The 20,197-nt window shown below is 50.1% G+C and overlaps 2 protein-coding genes across 2 annotated transcripts in view; one reads left to right on the top strand and one right to left on the bottom strand.

The window, feature by feature from the left end:
* Window positions 1-20,197, bottom strand: part of MED12L (mediator complex subunit 12L) — a 138,728-nt gene that overhangs the window by 52,084 nt on the left and 66,447 nt on the right. The gene's annotated exons all lie outside the window — the stretch shown is intronic.
* GPR87 (G protein-coupled receptor 87) lies at window positions 17,317-19,663 on the top strand. Its single transcript, XM_074878330.1, has 2 exons — window positions 17,317-17,350; window positions 18,627-19,663. The coding sequence occupies exons 1-2, from the start codon at window positions 17,317-17,319 to the stop codon at window positions 19,661-19,663; spliced, it is 1,071 nt and encodes a 356-aa protein (XP_074734431.1).

Here is a 20,197-nt window from a genome sequence, read left to right as displayed (position 1 = left end):
CTGCTCGCCAGCGGGGAACACCCAGAAACATCCCCCTTGGTGGCACGTTCACCCTTCCCAGTCCCAACGACAGGCAAAGAGAAGGCAGCAAGCAAGGCTGCCGAACCCTCCCCGTTCAGAACCTCCCCCAGCTGGCTCACTACCCCGCTGGCAGAGCTCTCCTCAGCTGTCCCACAGGGGAAATCCAAATGAACCGTGCCTAAAGGGAAGCTACTTATCAATCCAAAATCCTGGAATTTATTTCACTATTTTAAGACGTGAAGGAGATACCAACCGTTTACCGACTCCAACTTTACGAAGCGTATTAAAAAACCTGTTAACCCGACCTGAGCCCTCAGCAGTGCTTCCCTGCTTCCCCAACAGCACGTTCCCACTGCCGCTCGTCCCCGACACCCCAGCCAGTCCGTGCGACTGCCCCGCACCACAGGCCTCGGGGACAGCGCCACAACCCCCCATCAGCCCCTCTGCCTGCTGTGACACCCCCCCCACCCCAACACTCACCTACCGCTGCTCTGGGACACTGTGAGCTGAAGGGTGAGGGTCCCCCCAGCACCTTCCTGAGAGAAGGGTCACGTCCCCTTTTACACCCTTCCCTTCCTCGCAAGCTCTCCCACTAGCTTTGTGCCTTCTCACACCTGCCAGGCGCTTTGATCACCACTGGGTTGCTATTTTTAGAAATTAAATATTTACAGTGGCCTAATACCATCACGCAGGTTGCTCCATACAGCCTGATGTTTTCAAGCTGTTTTTAGATTACCGTGCATTAATGACATCTGCCTGTGGGATTCCCCAGCCTCTGCCACACAGGTAGATGTGTGTCTTATTTAGCAATTCCCACTGGCCGTGTCTTCTCTGCCAGGCATGCTGCATGCTTTCCGAACCTCTGACACCCTTTGATAACTGGAAACCCAGCTAATCCCCAATCAGCTTCCAGCTGGTTCCAAACTTCCCTGTAAATCAATGTTTTCTCTGACTGTGTCCTCCTCTCAGGATTAAATGCTATTGAGGAATTAGTTCCTCTCTCCCCACACACATACAGCGTTTAACAGGATTAACTTGGCTACTTTAGTAAAAGTAAATATATTGAATTCTTAGCTGCTAAGATAGTCACCACTTTAGCAACTGCTTAAGGAAATGTGTGAGGAGCCTGAAAATGTTTCTCTCAGTCTGTTGTAGTGACCAGAGCTAAACATCCGGAGAAGACGTTTGTAAATCAGCTGCGATCTTCCACCAGGCAGGTGCCCACGGACATCCATGTTCCTGAGCTCTGGGTATATTAGGGACGAATTCAGCATGAAACTTTGCAGCCCAGGCCCCCATCTCCCAAATGAATCGCACCAGCACAGCTAACACGGAGCTCCGCAGGACTCTCAGCACACGCTTACGTCCAGCTCCGGATTTAAAAGCGGAACTCTGGCCCATTTTTGTGGTTATTACACAGAAAGACAGTAACATAAAAGAAGTCATATGACAGTGATAAACTATGAAAATGCCAAAGAATGAAAAACTTATTCCACTGTGGAAGTTTGTTGGGCTTTTTTCTCATTTCTACTGCTTTTACTACAAGGCTCATTTAACGCTGCACACACACCCGCACTAGCAGCACACACAGTGAAGTACTAAGAGCCTGCATGTAAGGGTGAGTGTAACCACAAAATGGGCTGAGTTGCTCCTTAAATAAGGGGTGTGCCAAAGGTTTCAGAGGAGTCTTAATCATCTGTTTTTCAGCTGCTGCTTCTCAGGTAGGTAAAAGGCAGGCAGAGTTACCAAACCCTGCAGCAGAGAAATGCAAGGTGACTGCAAGGATAGGGCATCTGGTTGATCCACTTACAGAAAAAAAGTCCCCTAAATTCCAACATGTGGGATTTTGCACTTTTTTCTGCAAGTTTTCAGATCCCTGCCTCCAGATGGAAGTAAGAATCATAACAGTTAAAAAGCCTCAAAGTTTAGGTCTCTGCTTCTCAAGGCTCAAAAAAAAATGGCCAAAGTAACATTTTGTGTTTTACACCTGACCAAAACGAGACGTGCTTTGAGAACAGACACCCCTCAGAGACGCGGGAGCCATCAGCCCAGATGCTGCAGAAAGCTGCTCCTCTGGGCTCTCCAGATTTCTTTAGTGCAGCCAAAGAATTTATGTAATTTAGTAAAGTCTTCCAGCGTATTCAATACAGCAGTCACCATTTTTCCAAATCTGATTTTTCTCCCAATGTAACTTGAAAAGGCTGGTGCTGACACTCCTGTCTCAGCAGCTGCTTTTCCTGGATTCAGCGGCTGTAGCAGACAGCACACACACGCAGTGTTTCCCCCGTGCACGGGCTTTCTTGGGTCTGTCCCCACCACGAGGCAGCAGCAGGGCTTCTCCCTTCTGCAGCCAAATGTTCATTCGCTCAGCTTCACTACGCTCCGGAGCAGAAGCAACAGACAACCTAGAAACTGCAAAACTGGCACCAGGCCTTAAACTTGTTCAGACAAATGAACTCTATTCCAGGCTCCTGTGATCCAGGATTCACACGGAAACTATTGACACTTATTCTAAACATTTTTACAGGTTGCTGGGTTCCCAAAAGGGGAAGTAAAGGGCACTAAGCAGTCGAGTTTTGTAGGAAATCAATCTTATTAGGGTACACAAAGGCTTACAAATATTTCTTTGTATTTTTTGTTTTACTTGTGTTTCAGAAAAAGGAAATAGATGATATCTTTACCTAACAGACGCACCATCTAGCCTTCCAGATTTTGTATCACACTGCCTCTCCTCCGAGGGACAGCAGGCTCATTCCTGAATGCCTAAAGACAAATTCTGCGCTTCATATGCATCCCGACTCTCCAGCACAGCGATACACATCCCTCCATCAAGGCTCCTACAACTCCGAGAACTCAGAAAACTCTCCTAACATACAGCAGTACTTCAATTAATTAGAAATGCAAAACAACAATCTGCATAATGAATAAGAGCTGGGAAGCCAAGCTTAGCAGCCAAGATGCTGCCCACAGGACGACACGGACACGCAGAGGCAGCAGGCTGCATGGGAAAGCCGAAGGCACCAGAGCAGCCCTAAGTCTGTGGACAGGATTGGCCAGCCAAGGCGTGAACCTTGGGTCACCGATCACATCATGCCAGGAGCTCGAGGGTACCGGAAAAAAGGAATGAGCTTTTTAAAAGTCAGCTCTTAATTAGCTCCTTTCCTCCCTCTTCCCCTTCTAGTGACAGCCATCAGAACAGTGATCGAAGTAAACCACTAAGCAAAGGGGAAGTGTCAGACCCTTCCAGGACACTTCCACTGACAAAAGCACCTCCATCTTGCACACCTGCAGGAATCATCCCAGTGTCGCAAGCTCTGATCATCCCACCTCCTTCCTATGTGTAAAACAAAGAAAAAGCCAGTCTTGTATATTATCCAGGTGGCTAATCTGCTTTAAAAATATTGCTAAATACAACAGTAAAGGAGTTTTAACATGAAGCAACACAATAATTGCAATAATGTTGTTCAGGCTCTTATGAAATCTGAGAACTGCTCTCTAATCACCAGAATACAAAAAAGGGAAATCCAACCTTTAAGTAACATGAACAATAGTGAAGTTATAGGTTAGCTTCCAGCTTTTCTTTACATCTGAGCTTCACGTTTCTTTCACGCTGTTTTTACGACAAGCTCCACAGCATTTCCTTTTCATGCAGCAGCTAGTCCTGACTTGCTCCAGCCTGAGAACAGCCAAACAACATGCCTGAATCAAAAGCCTGCTAGGGGATGCCATGACAGTGGTTTCTAATCCATTAAGCTTTACCGATATATCAAAATACAGAGATTTTAAAGAAAAGTTTGCGTGCCATGGCACCACGTTCAAAAAACAAACCAACCCCCCCCCATTCTCATATAGAATTTATTCATCTGTTTATTGTTTGACCATAGTTAACACACAAACTTTGGAGTGTGTTCTCTATTCACATAGTACCAACTATTAAACACTTGGGTCTCTGTAAGAAATTAAATTTTATTTTTTAAACATCCCAGTTTTCACTTGTAATTTCCCCCCTTCTTCCCCACAACGTGTCCTGCAGCACTGTTCTTAGACCCAGACTAAGAGGACACCAGCATCAGAAGCGCCCGAGGGACAGCAGCGCCCATCAAACCGTGCCGTGCCTGCGGCCCCACAGGACCGAGCCCAGAGGAGCAGACGCGGCTGCCAGCACCCCCCAGGGCCAGAGCCCTGCCCAGCACCAGGGACGCAGCACAGCTCCCGGCTTGGGAGCGTGGGCTCTTGTGCAAAACACAAGCCAAGCATGTAATCTTCAGATTTTGGGTTAAAACTGCTGTTTATGATCGATCTGCAAATCTGCTTCCAGCCCTCAGCTACAGCACTGGGGCTTCCAGGTGGCCGAGGCGCTGGTGCAGGGCTCTGCTGTTCCTCGGAACGGGGAGAGGAGCCACCGTGGCCCAGTGGAGGGCCTGGCAGGGGGACACTCTGCACAGCAACGCGGCGCAAACGCTTTGTTGAGTGCCTGAGCTGTGAAGTCTCTGCTCCTCTGAGGACATCTGATGCCAGAACCAGACCATGCCAAAAGTCAACTGAGGAGCTCATCAAACGAGGCCCGTCCAGAGTGCAATGCACAAAGGCAGATGCTCACAGCTCTGGAGCCTCCCGGCTGTAGCAAAGCCACAGCACAAAGGGCAAAACAAACAGCCTTGTACGCTCCCTGCAGGGAGAACCAGGCCTCCACTGAACGGAGCAAAGGACTTCTCTCACCTCGGAGGCACAGCCCGCTGACCCTCAGTCAGGCAGGTGCTCCTGTCTTACACAGGCTCCACTCGGAACAGAGAACCGGATCACCGCACGTAGTGTTAGGGTGGAGAATGACCGAAAGCCACGGAGGAGGTGACCCAAAGATTGGAAGGAAAAACAGAAGGCACCACAAGTCAGAAACAGGACGAGCAGTTGAGAGGGGAACAAAACACAAGCAGCTGCCAAGCGCTGGAGCACAAGGGACAGCTGAAAGGAGGTGAGCTAGTGGCTGGCAGACGCTGTCCTACATAGCCACGTGCAAGGTCTGAGAGAGGCAGAGACTCCGACACGTCCCCTCTCCCTAACTGCAGAACAAGTCTTCTCCACCCTCGGGTGATGCAACGTGCAACAGGGACCATCGCTTCACATCAGAATACCCAGCTCCTGAGATCAGTTTTGAAAACACACGACACAAGTGTAACACTTCTTCCTGCCGACTTCCTTTGCATTTTCTGTTTTGCCTTGCAAAAGCTGATCTTCAAAGATGAGCCATGCCAGAAGTCTCCCACCGTCAGGGACTGTACAGGGAGAGGTCCCGAGGCAAGTGGGAATTTTACAGTCTGCCCACTAGCAAAATCATGGAAATTAGCACACGGCTGCCCTGGACACAGGGCCAGGAGAAGCTGTTCACCACCACGGGGAGGCAGCTGGTAGGTCCTGCTCCAGCTCCGGCTCCTCACAAGGCACCCATGCAGAAGGCTGTCCAGTCTCAGAAGAGGGTGGCTGGGGATTCAGTCCCTCAGATCTTTGAAGAAAAAAGAAGAAAATATGTATGGAGAAGTCCAGGCAGAGCAGACAGAGTAGTCCAAGAAAAGTGACTTGACAGCCATTGCTCTCGTAGCATTATTTTTTACTTTTCTCCTGAAGATTTAATGAGGGAGATGTATCTCGGCTTTCTTTTTAAGAAGGCTGCAGAAATGGGAAATTAACCACTTCATCCTCTACTGACACGAAGTCAAATTTTGCCCTCATATAGCTACTGTCATGATTATTTCAGCACTCTTCAGGCACTAAATTATCTTACTCTAAGTGTGTGTACAGCCAGGACCCCTGGCAGCAGGACTGCAGGAGTCAGGGGCTGACGGTCAGAGTCTTAACGAGCACCACGGCAGTGAAGGGCATGCAGTAATCTGACAGTCTAGTCATTCTAGCTGAAATATTTAGTTACAGACTTCACATTTTGCTTTCATCCTACACGCTATTTAGAAGAGAGGATCTGTTCAAAGCACAACATTAAAGATGTCTAAATATAGTCAAATTAATAATTGAGATGATCATCTCAATTAGCAGATATTGGCATCTATCCAGCACAGGATTTTTCAGTATCACATTAAATTCGCGTTTCCCCTGCAGACAAAGCTGCGTTCATGGAAAGGCACGGGCACGGCTGCTGTAAAACACGACTCGGACCGTTCACAACGTCTCCCTGCATGAAGGCTGCTGCCTCCGACAGGCACTAACCCAGCTCTCAGGTGAATCACCGTCTGCGTCCCAGGCGCCCCAGTGCTGCAGAGCCAGGAAGTGAGCGGGAGTGCGCCGCTCACCTACCCTGGCATGTGAGTCATTCCCAGGAATGAGAAAGCCAGTTGCTCCAGTTGCTCCTGGCCAGGGGAATTCTGACTCTCTGATCAGGTATCGCAAAAAAAGCCATGGGAAGCAGAAAAGCTTACTTCCAGAGATGGTTTATTTAACCACCATATCGCAAGAAATACTCTCGTGCCTACTGTAGTTTGAAGAATCACTCTGGAGGAGTCTAAGGCGTTCAAGATGCAGCTCAGAGACAAGCGGAAGGCGACAATGGTGACAGGTAAGCGATCTCTGACCACCTGAAAGGCGTTTGATAAGTTGTTCTGTGAATCCTCTTGCTCTTAATCACCCTCAAGTGAAAAGAAAACAGGAATTAAGATACAGTTGTTGAAAACCAGACTTGGAACCAACAACCGAGTATCAGATCAATTGAAAGTGTGAAAAGTTCTCAAAATAGCACAACTTTACTAACCTTATATTCGTTCATTAAACGTTACGCGTTATCTTTTTCCTCAACGGCAAAAAAAATGGTTTTCTACTAATCATTCCTTCTGAGAGATGAGTCGAAGTGCAGGAGGGTTCATGGTTTCAGTAACTTCCTGACAGAGCTGAATTCATATCAAGTAAGATTCAGTATCTACAACATCTGAAATCGGTATAAAAGGTTTGTACTGTATTCCTTTTCACCTCTATCAGCAAAGGAAAGCAAACTTGAATTCTCTTAATTATATTATACAGAATAAAGGTTCTCTTCCTTCATACTTCGCTCAGATCATGTTAAAACTTGTCAGGTTCACTGGAAAAACCACATAGCTCTGAACAAGCAACTTACAAACTATACGTCTGATTAGTCTCAAAGTTTGGGAAATATATAAGGCTCTTTCAAAAACCTCTGTCACGTAAGGAGTATTTTAGACGGAAAGGGTTATTCTTAGTTACGAAAAACTGAAAGTAGCAGTGCAATTAAAGTTTTTGTATGTTAAAAAATGACTTGCCATTTGCGCATTACAGGGACTGTAGGCATCTGCCTCCTCGTTATGTGTGCTTGGGCTGGAAACTCTAGTAGCGTTCCACGCTTTTTTCCATCTTTTTAAAGAAGATTCTGCAATCTTCTTTTAAAAAGGGAAACCAGGAACCTCATGCAGGCATTCAGCTGATGTCACTGATCCACTCCCAGCAGTGCAGGCCCTGAACCCCAGGGAAGCCGCCAGCATTTCTCCGGCCACGAGTCCCTCACTCTTGGGGGGGCACCTGCCAGAGCTCTCCTCCCGCCCTGCTCTGGGGACAGGGTGCTGGTGGCACCTAGGGACGACGCCCCGCACAGCAGGACGTGGCTCAGCTCTTGCAGGAGGGAGAGGAGAGCAGGGGAGCGAGGCCAAAGGGCAAGCAGGGACCTCAGAAATTTGCACTGGGGGCGTGTGAGAAAAAAGCAGCAAATTTTAAGCCTTACCAGCCGCCGGTTCCTCCTCCCTCCCTCCCTCCCTGCAGAGGGCTGCCTTTCCCAGCTCAGCCCTGATGTCTCACCCTTGGCTCCCTCCCTCACTGCCGGGGCCCCCTTGGGGCAGGGAGGGAGCAGGGAGACCAGCTCACCCAGCACCTGCACCCCGCAGCCCATCGTGCGCCAGCACGCACTGTGCCGGGTGCTGGAGCGTCAGGAGCAGACGCCGGGCAGACAGGCCACCGGCAGCGGGAGAGAGGCAGAGAGTCACAGCCCAGGGTTCATCCGACACCCAGGCAGCCCTGCAGAGGCCAGATGCTGCTTCTCAACCAGGAAGCGCCTACTCCAGGCACTGCACGTCGCCCTGGATGAGATTTATCCAGGAACAAGTGAAGGGGGAAGCTCCTTCTCTTTTGATGACAAGTCCCTTGCTCGCCTCCGCACAGCGAAGTTCAGCAGGACCTCCTCTTCCAGCAGCTCAGCACTAGGAAAAGCCAGCCAAGACACCCACAGGAAGACTGTAGCATTAAGCTTGAACCGTGGAGTATTTATTAAAGGTTTGGAACTGAGCAAAAACGTGCCTGACACAAACCAAGAGCTACAGAGCCACCCTACTGCTGCCAGCTACCAGGGCTCCGTAGGAAACCAGCCTGCGAGCGGCACTAACCCCGGTGCTGCCAAGAAAGCACCAGAGGAAGGCGGCGATATTCATTCCTACGTTTCAGTGGTCTTAACCCTTCCCAACATAAAAAATTACCATACCGACTTAAAAAAATTAAAAAAAAAATAATCACACCCTCAATTATCGAAAGTAAGTTTCCACATGGGACTAATGCTGGACTTCACATGGATACTCCAATAAACACTACTTCTTGTTTTTTCTTGGGAAAATATCAGTGACATATCAAAGTGACAACTGACAACAAGCAGCATAAGTTAGGCTTTTATCACATTCACTGCCACTACACAAGGGTCAGCCCAGAGCAGCTGGGGCAGAGGTGCAGCAGCTCTCCGCAGCCAGCACCCTGAAGCCCTGCCCAGGATTCGCAGTCCGGCCATTTCCGAGAACAGCAGCCAGAGCAGGAACTCATCTGAACTTCTCCCAGTCGCACCCCAAAATCCCCGTGTCCTTTTCCTTCCTCTTTGAAATGGTGGTGTTGCTGCAAGTACCTAACATGGTCAACTGTCTGCAGCAGTATATACTGAAGCACAAAAACCCCAGCTGACAACAGCAGATGAGGATTTTTTTGTCCTTTTGCAATGTGAAGTCGAATTGCATCTAAAAAAATCAATAGAAACTGTTTCAATGCAAAGTAGAACATCTAAAAGTGAGACTGGAATTACTTAAAAGTTTAAATGGCACTATCTACATGCACATACCAATAATAATTATTTTTCCCCACAAGATATTTTTCCACAGTATCCCCTGTAGTATTTGAGAGACATGACAGATGCACAATAGCCAGAGCCACAGTGGGTGAAGGTGCAGTGTGATCAATCACACACCTTCGTCTTCTCCTTTGTGACCCAGACAACACCTTGACTGTTTTTAAAGTTTCATTACGAGCTTTTTAACTTAATGCTTTTCATTGCATAATACCAATAATCAAACCTAAAAGCTAGTATTTTCAGCAAAAAGCTCTGGCAAATCCAGGCGGGCACCCGCGCGAGCTCCGCCGGCAGCACTGAGCCCAGCAGCCGCCTGCCAGCTCCTCTGGAAGCAGCTCAAGACCACCCAAGCACCACATGCTCAAACTTCATAACCAGTTTTTGCTTTTTGCCCAAACTACGGTGTTCATAAAATCCTAAATTTAAAAGATTATGACTTCGGGATAGCGAAGCACACTGGGAAAGTAAGGAACAGCCTATGGAATTGAAGGTGATTATTTGACAAAGATTTCCATGCTGCCCGTTGTGCCAAGAACAGCGCCCACGAAAACACAAGCAGAACAGGAACGGAGAGGCTGGGAGAGAAGCTTGTGAAGGGACTAAAAGAGGGAAAAGCTGAAGTTATTCCGGAGGAATACACGTCAATGTGAACCTGCTTCTGGCCTCCCCCCACTAGAAAAGTGACCTGGTGAGAGATTAAAACTGCAGAAGACCAGTAATCCAGTGGGGTGGAAACAGGACAAACTTTTCCAAGGACACCAAACTGGGAGGAGAGGCTGACACCCCGGGGGATCATGCTGCCGTCCAGAGGGACCGCAACCGGCTGGGGAAAGGGCCCGACAGGAACCTCACGACGTTCAGCGAGCAGAAGCGCAAAGTCCTGCCCAGGGGAGGAAGAGCCCTCGCGCCGGGACATGCTGGGGCGCCAAGCAGCCCCACAGTGAAGGGCCCCGTGGACAAGCTGAAGGCAAGTCAGCAGTGTGTCCCTGCAGCAAAGGCAGCCAACAGCCTCCCGGGCTGCGCAGGGAAAACACAGTGTGAGAGACACAAGGGCAGGCAGGTCACGGGAGGGATCCCTCCTTCCCGCTCAGCACTGCGAGGCCATGGCAACCAGGCTCCCCAGTACAGGAGAGACAGGGACATACTGGAGCCCAGCACAGGGCCCCAAAGACAACTCATGTACTGGAGCAACTGATGTACAGGAGGGCTGAGAGAGCTGGGACCATTCAGCCTGAAAGAGGCAGCTGAGGGGGATCTATTGATGTGTACAAACACCTGCAGGGAGGGTGCGAAGGGGACGGAGTGAGGTCCCTGTCAGGCGGCCGGTGCCAGGACAGGAAGCAGAGGGCATACACGGCCACACAGGAGGGTCCCTCTGAACACAGGGGTTGTTTGGTGCTGGCGGCGTTTTGGATTTGGTTTTTTTGATTACTGTGAGGCTGTTCAAGCCCTGGAATGGGTCTCCCAGAGAGGTTGTGGGGTCTCCATCCTTGGAGACACCCCCTGCTTGACCGGCCACGGTCCGCAGCTGCTGCTGCTCCGAGCCGGGAGCCGGAGCTGAGGAACAACCTGCCAAAGGCAGTATCAGGGAGGAGCTGAACAGGCTGCGGGGGGCACTAACCAGGCGGCGGTGCTGGGGGGAGGCCAGGACCCCGCTGCTCAGAACCTCGGCACTGCCCCCACACCCAACTCCGCCGAGAGCACTGTGCAGGGAGGCTGCACCCCGCAGGGCACCATCATAACGGGGCTTCAGAGGAGGCAGCTCTGTAGGGTCACAGTCCAGCTCCTGTAGGTTTTGTGCAACCAGAAACAACCATCAGCAGCATCTTCTAGAAAGAAGTAAAGGAAACATTCTGGAGTTAATCTTTTCCTCATGTCTAATTAGAGGCTGCCATACTGAGAAAACATTCATTATCCCAACTCTGCCAACTATTGCATTGTGCTCTCTTACTTTTTTTTGTTTAAAAAAAAAGGCAAGCCATTGCAACACATGGCTCCTCTTCCACCACCAACAGCCATTTACCTGCTGCCCAGCATGACACCATTTGTGTTGGCAGCTCTCTCCTAACCCTTCGCGTAGAAGCAGCTGCAGCCTGAAGGAGCGGTACCTCCACACCGCACTGCTTTTGGAAGGGCAGAGAGCAGAGAGCAGAGCACACACCACCGGCGCCCACAGTGAGCGTGTGACAGGGGTTTCTGCTTTTTGGTCATGAAAAATGCACGTGCTTGTCGTTAACACAAGAAAGGACTGGAAAGCATTTCTTCAACATCACTTAGGAACTACGATGCAGATTCAAGAGGAAAGAGAATTCGTGCATCTTTAGGTTCTGTAAATAAGCTTAAAAAATAAACAGTCTTACAGGAATGATTAACAATATTTACTAGATTTTGTAACCTCTGCACAGAAATTAATCCATGAACTTGTAACGAGGAACAGTTCAAAAGACAGAAAAAAGTAAAAACTGGATAGTTTGGGCAGCAGCCCAAGAAGGTCTCATGTCAGAGCTATCCCACACGGGGGAAAACAAAGGCTCATAATCGTTCATTTGAAACGAGAAAAAAAATAATTATTACATTTGGACAAAATGTTCCAAAAGTGACTTTGAGAAAATTAGAAATGTCCAAATAGTATTTTTTTTAAAAGTGAAGAAATCATGTTATCCTAAGGGCATATTCCCCCAAAATTGAGAATTTTCTATATTAAACAGCGTTACTGCATGCTTACTGCAGCATTCTGCTACACCCAGCCCAGGCTCTCCTGCAACTGTAAAACAACCGTGCAACAAGGCAAAGCGAAGGTGAGACTTCAGGCCATGCCTACAGGGAAGCAGGGGCAGGGCCTGACGGGAAAGTGTGAAGGAGCATGTTCAGCTGGTTCCTCAGACGCCGGGCACAGGCACTGGAACCGTGCGCGGTACTTGTGGCTGTCACGTAGAAGGGCCCAGGAAAGACCAAACCCCCAACGTCCACAAACGGCGGCGTGCGGGAAGCTCTGCAGGTTCTAGGAACGGCCAACAGAACGCTTTTCTTGGAGACACCTCCCGGGGAAGGAAGCCCCTGTGCGCAGCATGCCCCCGCACACGTACCAACACCGACGGCAGCTGGGTGCCCACGGAGGCCTTCCGGGGACGTACAGTCCCCAAGCACCGCACCCTCTGCTGCGGACAAGGGCAGGGACACGATGGGATCTGGGGGCACAGGGAGCTTCTCCAGCAGCTGAAGGCAGATGGAAGCAGGCTGCAGCACAGCCTGCCCGAGGCCAGGACGCCGTGCTGTTCAGAGACACGAGAGGAAAGCTAGGCTGGAATCGAGAGGGAAGTTTAAGGAGGAACCTGAAAACCAAGCAGGGGATTTTGTACTAGATACCGAAGCAGACAAGTTTTCTGAGCAGAGGCAGCAGTTCCTGTTTTTGGCTCTGACTAAACAGACAAGCGTCCTAAGCCACAGCTGAAGACAGTTATACCCAGTTCTTATTTCGCAGCCTCCCCACGGTTCAGTGGGTTAGGCACGGGAGCGTTACAGGGAACCAGCACATCCCTGCCTGCCCCTCCGCCACACACTCCCCGGGAGCCCAGGGCACAGAGCCCGGCTAGGGGCTCTTTTCACCCCCTGTTGAAGCAGTTCCCCGTTCGAGCAGCCAACACGTGCCAGTCAGACATGCGGGGTGCTGGGCACCCCCACCCAGTTCCACCTCAGCAGGCTTGCAGGAGTGGGGGCTCCACCACAGCAGCAGAGCATGGCCAAGGCAGGGGCACCCAGGAACCCCCCGCACCGGGCAGGGACAGTTTGACCACCCGCACAGTAAAAAAAGTGTTTTCTTGAGCTGATGTGATTTCTGGAGTCTCAGCCGGTGCTGGTCAGGGGGGTCCCTGAGAAGAGCGAGCCGGGCTCCCCCCGAGTGCCGGTGGAACCCCATCAGCCCTGCCAGCCCCTCGGCAGAGGAAAGGCGCCGTACGCGGGAGCCGGTCACCAACCGGCTGCAGTCCCGCAGCGCACAGGCGTCGGGGCTGACACAAAGCCTGGCGTGACGCCATCACCGCTCACCGCACGGCACCTCTGGGCACAGCTGGCACACAGCACGCTTCAGAGGACTGGGATGGGACAGCTAGAAAAATGTAGAAAATAAGGAAGTGTGCAAAGCACAAGGGAGTAAGAGGTGCATACTCACTCACTGTAGGTACAAACTCCAACCGGAATATCAAGTTATTCCACTGTGCATTAACAGGACATTAACATACGCTTTTACCAAAAGGGAGATGGACAGTTTTTAGCAGAGGCCTCCGAGGAAGGAAAAGGTGGTAGTGCCCTAGTTACTGGGATCGGGCTCTCAGTTAGTGAACAAGGAAAAGCACTAAGGAAGATCAGTGGGTGTAAGCAGGGAAAAACAGAACATGAAGACTTGCCGAGGTGAGGCAGGGCAGGAGTGGACTGAAACGAAGAGGAGAGCAGGAACGCAGGCCCCACTGCATCCATTTCTCACAGAAGCTTTATGCACACGTACACTTACCCTGCAGTCTACACCAATGCTCTTCTCCCCTAAATCTTTACAACTAACTCCGTGATTTGGTTCTGATGGGCAACAGAAAACAACATAATTCCAGCCAGTCAATGGCAAATTTAATAAACTGGCTCACACTTCTACTGTTTACATTAACTCTGTCATTTATCAAACTTTATGCCAATGCAGATCAACTGGCAAGAAGCCCCACGTCCAAAAGCTATGTGCTCAAATTAAAAAAAAAACAAAAACCACACTTAAAACTCGGCAGCCCTATGACCTAGAATACCTAGTCTAGTTCACAGAGAATTTTCTAATTTTTAAAAAGTTGTAAGATGAAAAAAGAGCAATTAGATTTAAGGATACAGAATTTCTTTAAAGAGTGAGGCAACTTAAAGCCTTAGTCATTAGAAAAACTATACAGTCATTCCCTACCCGTATGACACAAGTCTACCATGCAGCCTATTATTTAATTTCTCATCCGAGGTTCTATCAGTCATGCATATAAACCAGTCTGTCAACATCAGCAGCAGCAGATTACCTCACATGTGAAGCAGTATGTACTTAACTTGTATTTAATGCAGCTGACAGCCTTTAGGGGAATGATAGAAAAAACCCAGCCGACCAAGTGCATAAACTACAAGAAGTAAAAAGCATTCTGGTTTTAAAAGCTGCTTGAATAAAGGAGTAGCTCCAAGCGCATCTTCAAAACCATCCAAGCAGAATATATTTATATGGAAGAATGAGGCAGCTGGTTAGGATGAAGTTGGTCAGAAGAAAAGTGGCCAGAGAACTAGACAAGGAGTGGAAAACAGCCTTGCCCAGCACAGAAATACCACATTCAAACAAGTAAAAAAGCCACTGTCAGAGCGCGTAGTCAGTGAACAATTATAAAATATCTTAAAATATCTTTAAAGAGAAGGCAGACTCATCTCCCATTCCAAGAGAACACATGGAAAAGGGTGGCTTCTCCAAATGTGATAACCTTCTTCCATCTCATAGAGTCTTTATTGGAAACAATGAGGCTTCTGTAGCACAGGGATGCGCCAGATTTGACTCAGACGAGTCTTGCTCACCCCCCAGCATGTAGATCATGATGCCACACTGCTCCAAGTGCTCTGCCTATCGCAGCAGCCCTTAGCCTGCCACACTTAGGTGGGAAGCTCTGGATACGCCTTTGGCCTGGTGAGCCTAAGCAGGACCACCTCTGTACCCCAAAGTTCTGTCACACAACCAGCTCTGCGCAGCAGCGGCCACCCTGCCTGCACTTCTCTGCTGCTCTGCACAAACCTCTTTAGGACTTTAAATCTTAAACTACAACAGCATAAGGGACAGTCTTCAGCGCATAATTAGGGCAGCCCTCAGCAGGTGCTGTCTCTAACCTGCACCCCAGCGCACACCAAAGCCTCTCACTGCGCCCAGCTGTGCCAGCAAGGCAGGACACAGAGCACTGCTCATGTCGTTTGCCTGCCCCGGTTTGCAGCTGGGAATAGTTTGTCACTTTCTTCTTCCAACCCACGCTTCGCTGGGATTGGTTTGGAACACGTTCTAACATTAAAACCATCAGGAGTAAGATGACGGAGAGCCATCCATTCAGAGGCCTGACCAAACAACGAGCACTCCCAGTACGGCTTCCGGGTGACCTGGGTTTCCCCGGGCCACGAGTGCATGGTCACACCTCCATGGCCAGGCGGGTGGATGCGGCAGGGAGCCCCACGGCCAGAACTCTGGGCAGGCATCGGCACGCCCGTGTGGGATTCATGAAAAGAAGAGATGGGGGATCCCGCTGCTCCTGCCCCCCTGCAGCGCCGTCCTGCGCTGCCTCTGGAAGGGCCATTGGAAGCCAGCGGTGAGCAGCCGGGCTGCCTCAGCGACCCTCAGGGAGCGGAGGCATTGCAGGGCAAGCGCGGGAGCAGGGCTGGTACTATGGAACCCCAAGAGGCACCGACGCACCCATCAGAGACTAGGGACCACAACATGTTCCCTGGGGAGGCAAGAAACATGCCCGACCGGGCAGAGCCTCCTGTGACAGTGATTTAGCCATTTCCAGCCCAAGGGGCTGCAGTCCACCCTCTGCAGTAGTTTTCAGCTGTAAAACAACAGGCGAAATCCCAGGACTCAGACAGCCCAGTGGATACGAGTAACAGCACCCAGGAAACAAGACACCACCCACAAGGAGGAAGGAAGATGAATTTTGATCCATGCTGAATAGGAGCTGGAGAGCCTTAAGGATGTTGTGGTGGCCCGTCGCTGCTGAGAGTACAGCACAGGATGCCGACGCGAACGCAACCCCTGCGAGCTGGAGGACAGCGAGGTCGAGATCCCCTGCAGCCAGGGAGCCCTCGCACCGCATCAGAAACCGGCCACCGGCTTCTGATGTCAAACAAGAGCCAGAACCCACGGAGAGCGCAGGGGCTGTCTGCACATGAAGAGGCACCCACAGACACTACCTGGTGTGTTCCATCTGTATGGTCTCACGGTGACAACAGCCACCTGCGAGGATGGATGCAGAGGTGCAGAAAGGAAGGCGCAACCCCCCTGCCGAGTGACCGGCAGCACCCGCCAAGTCCCTCCAGCACAGCTCCGAGCCCCGCTCCATGGAGCCCCGCAGCGCCCCCCAGGGTCACGGCACACGGGGGGCAGCAGTTGCACCGCCTCGAATCCCCGGCAAGGTGGCCACTGCTGCTCTGAGGATCTGGGAGAGCAGGGAGCTTTAGGGGACCGGGACCAGGAACTACACAGACTTAAAAGGGACTCTGAAAAGCAGGGAAATAAGCATCTTATTTGTGTAAGAAGATAGATATGCATCTTTTTATAAAATCACATATTCTTTTGATCTCGATGCCTTCTGGGCAAAAAAGGATAGCTGCAAGTTATGAACAACAGCAAACAAGGGATAGGGTGCTGCTTCTCAGAACAAGAGAAAACAAAATATCTAAAATACCCCTGACAAGCTCATTATGGACCCCATAGTTATCAGAGCAAACAATACCAGACAAGAAGCCAAACTAAAAAAAAGCTTAAAATATCCAATTAAACTTTTTACTGAGGGTTTAAAATGTAATGATTTGTTTTACTGCCATCTAGTGACAATTCAACGCAGTTCATAACAGCGCAGTAAGTGAAGTCTCAGCAGAGTAAGAAATGCAGGCAGAGAGCTACATATCCGAGATGGAGACAGGTTCTTTAAAGGAAAGGCACTGGTACAAGAACACACAAGACAGAAAGTGGCCACAGAGACATTCAGGCTGGAAATTAGAATAATGTTGCTAAATATTATAACAATAAGGCTCCAGCACAGCTTGTTAGTGAGGTGGAGAAAGGGAAATAGTTTTAACAGTGGAACTGGTAGGCTTATGAAAACTACCGTGGCAGGATTGCCTGAAGCGAAGCAGCGGGTGCCTGCTGTAGGTGAAGACGGGGCAACACAGACCTCGACACAGGACAGCATCCAGAGACCAGCACGCCTCAGCCCTTTCCCTGGGAATTCCAGAGGACGCTCACTTCACAGAGCTCCTCTCCATGCTGGGGAGGGGAAGGTGGGGTCTTCTGTTTTGCTTTGGGTTTAATTCCCATTTATTTTCCCCAGAACGTAATGCTGGCACAGCCCACACCACGTCCTGGATCTACGGCTGCCAGTGGGACTCCTGAAAAGCATTTCAGCTGAAAACCTACAGCAACACAAATGATGGGGTACAATTTGTCTTATGGAAAACTGCCAGGTAAACTACTGTTGGAAATTTAAGTGACTGAGAAGTGTTTATCGTATTACTATCAGCTCCTACCAACACATTAAAGAAATAAGTCATTTCAGGAAGGGCTAAGTGCTGCCCAGTGCTGCCCCTGTGGGTGTCACTCCCGGTTCACCACACCAGCCCAGTTCAGGAGTATAAACAACATGAAATACAATGTGCTATAGTTTTATGAGAGAATTTCTAAGACCGAAGTTTTTTCACAAACATTTACACATGAAATCTTAAAATCCCCAGAGACTGGGATTTTTAAATACATTTAAGTAAGCTAAGTTTCAAAGCAGTGTTGTAATAGGCCCAGAAAGTCTCTCCAGAGCCCTATCTCTTGATAATCATCTCAGCTCACAAGCTGAGTTCTGTCAGGACAGCAAGAGCTGACAGCCTGTAACTCTGACCAACAGCTCGTTCCCAACCTGCTGGCATGCAGCTGCATTTGCCCGCAGCCCTCCGCGATCCCAGCGACGGGCCCCGCAGACCTCGGCCCGCAACGCGGGGAGCGCCCAGCTCCACTCCACAGCAGGCAGACTAAGGGAACTCAATCCCTCCTCACATTTCACAAACCAGATGCCCTGGTTCTCTCCACAGAGAATTTCCAGGCTGTTTATCTTCTTCAAACACTGCAAAGACATTCACTTGCAGAGTCCCACGCTGCCGCAAGGCTGGCCAGGCCCTGCTGCTCTCCGCACCCCACCATTGCTCGGGCAGCCGGTGCCAACCAGAGCCCCCCAGCAGCTGTGCAGCACACCCCGGCTGGCTCTGCCCCTGCCCCTCACACGCTGCATCTCTGACGGCTCCGTCCAACAGCCCAAACTCCCGGGGTGCTCAGCCACAGCCGGGCTGTGCCTCTGTCCTCGCCATGCAGCTCCCACCCCCCACGCCGGGCCCTCCAGTCCCCGCAGCGCAGGCAGCAGCACGGGCAGGCAGGGAGATGGCAGCCTCGGGAACGTACACGCGCTCCCATCCCACATTTTTTTTCCTGTGAAACTATTTGCAGAAGCACCTTTGTATTTCAGCAGGATGCACAGACATTGTGCTCGGAGGCCAGCAAGCCACCAGCACAATTATTGTGACACGTGCAATACTTAGCAGCACTGCTTTAAACTCAAGTTTTCCAGACTGGTTAATCCAAGCAGCCTCCAGAATTGCCCAGAGATGGGACATTTTCTGGAGGACAGTTCTAAAATGGCTCCACTTGCAAAACTCTACAAACATACCTTAAACTTGTTGCTGTCCCTCAATCCCACAGATGATCGGCTGAGCCAAGACAACAGTACCTCACCCAACTCCACGGCAGGCTTACTCGGGAACTCCACGCACAACGAATTCACCACCATCGTCCTGCCTGTGCTTTACCTCATCATCTTCCTGGCGAGCATCTTGCTGAATGGCCTAGCAGTGTGGATTTTTTTCCACATCAGAAATAAAACGAGTTTTATATTTTACCTCAAAAACATCGTGGTGGCAGACCTGCTCATGACACTGACGTTCCCATTCAAGATAATCCAGGACTCGCAGCTGGGACCGTGGCACTTCAACTCTTTCCTGTGCCGCTACACCACGGTTCTGTTTTACACAAACATGTACACCACGATTGTGTTCCTCGGACTCATCAGCATCGACCGCTACCTGAAAGTGGTGAAGCCTTTTGGAGACTCCAGGATGTACAGCATCACCTTCACCAAGATCTTATCTGCCTGCGTTTGGGTTGTAATGGCCTTCCTGGCTCTGCCGAACCTGATCCTTACCAACGGCTACCCGACAAAGAAGAACATCGACGACTGCCTCAAGCTCAAGTCTCCCTTGGGGGTCAAGTGGCACACAGCCGTCGTTTACATCAACACCTGCATGTTCGTAGTGGTGCTGATAGTACTGATAGGATGCTATATTGCGATATCCAGGTACATTTATAAATCGAGCAAACAATTTATTAGCTCATCAAGCAGGAAGCGGAAGCATAATCAAAGTATAAGGGTGGTTGTGGCTGTATTTTTCACCTGCTTTCTGCCATACCATTTGTGCAGAATACCCTTCACTTTTAGCCACCTAGATAAAATTTTAGACGACTCCGCACATAAAATCTTATATTATTGTAAGGAAATGACACTGTTTCTGTCCGCATGTAATGTCTGTCTGGATCCAATAATTTACTTTTTCATGTGTAGATCATTCTCGCGAAGGCTGTTCAGAAAATCAAACATGAGAACCAGGAGTGAGAGTATTAGATCGCTTCAGAGCGTCAGACGATCAGAAGTGCGCATATACCACGAATACACTGATGTCTGAAGTCACCCGCACAGAGACTTTTGCTAATCTGTGAGAATGTTTGTATATCATGTAAATAAAACTGATCTTTGAGTATCTGACCATGGAAGTTCATTCAGAAATGCAGAGACATGTACAGCTTTTCCATTTCAGCTTACTAACATCCATCTCCAAATTCAAAAGCTTAAAACCACACAGAGATCAGTTCACTTCAGAGGGGTTTGGGGGTTGTTCTGGTTGCTTGGTTGTTGTTTTTTTAAAGGCCAGGAGAAGCTCAGAAAGCAACCTGGAGCTCCAGGAGGCTCCAGCTGGGATGGACAAGCTCTGGCCTCAGAGCGGGAGCTGATGAGAGGAGTCAGCACCCCCGGGGCCCGGCAGGCAGCTGCAGAGCAGCTCGCAGCAGGGGAAGGAGCACACAGTCCTGCAGAGACCCCTCGGTGTGACCACGGGTAGGGCGGCCATGGGGCTCCAGCCACGGGAACGGCGCTTCGTTTGGCCAACAGCGTCTCGGCTTTTCCTCTCCGGTGTCTGTGTGCTGACAGCATCGTCTCGCCC

Source organism: Strix uralensis, chromosome 9 (genome assembly GCF_047716275.1).
Source record: "Strix uralensis isolate ZFMK-TIS-50842 chromosome 9, bStrUra1, whole genome shotgun sequence".
NCBI lineage: Eukaryota > Metazoa > Chordata > Aves > Strigiformes > Strigidae > Strix > Strix uralensis.
The sequence above is the reverse complement of the archived record's forward strand: the minus strand, read 5'-3'. Positions and strand labels throughout refer to the sequence as shown.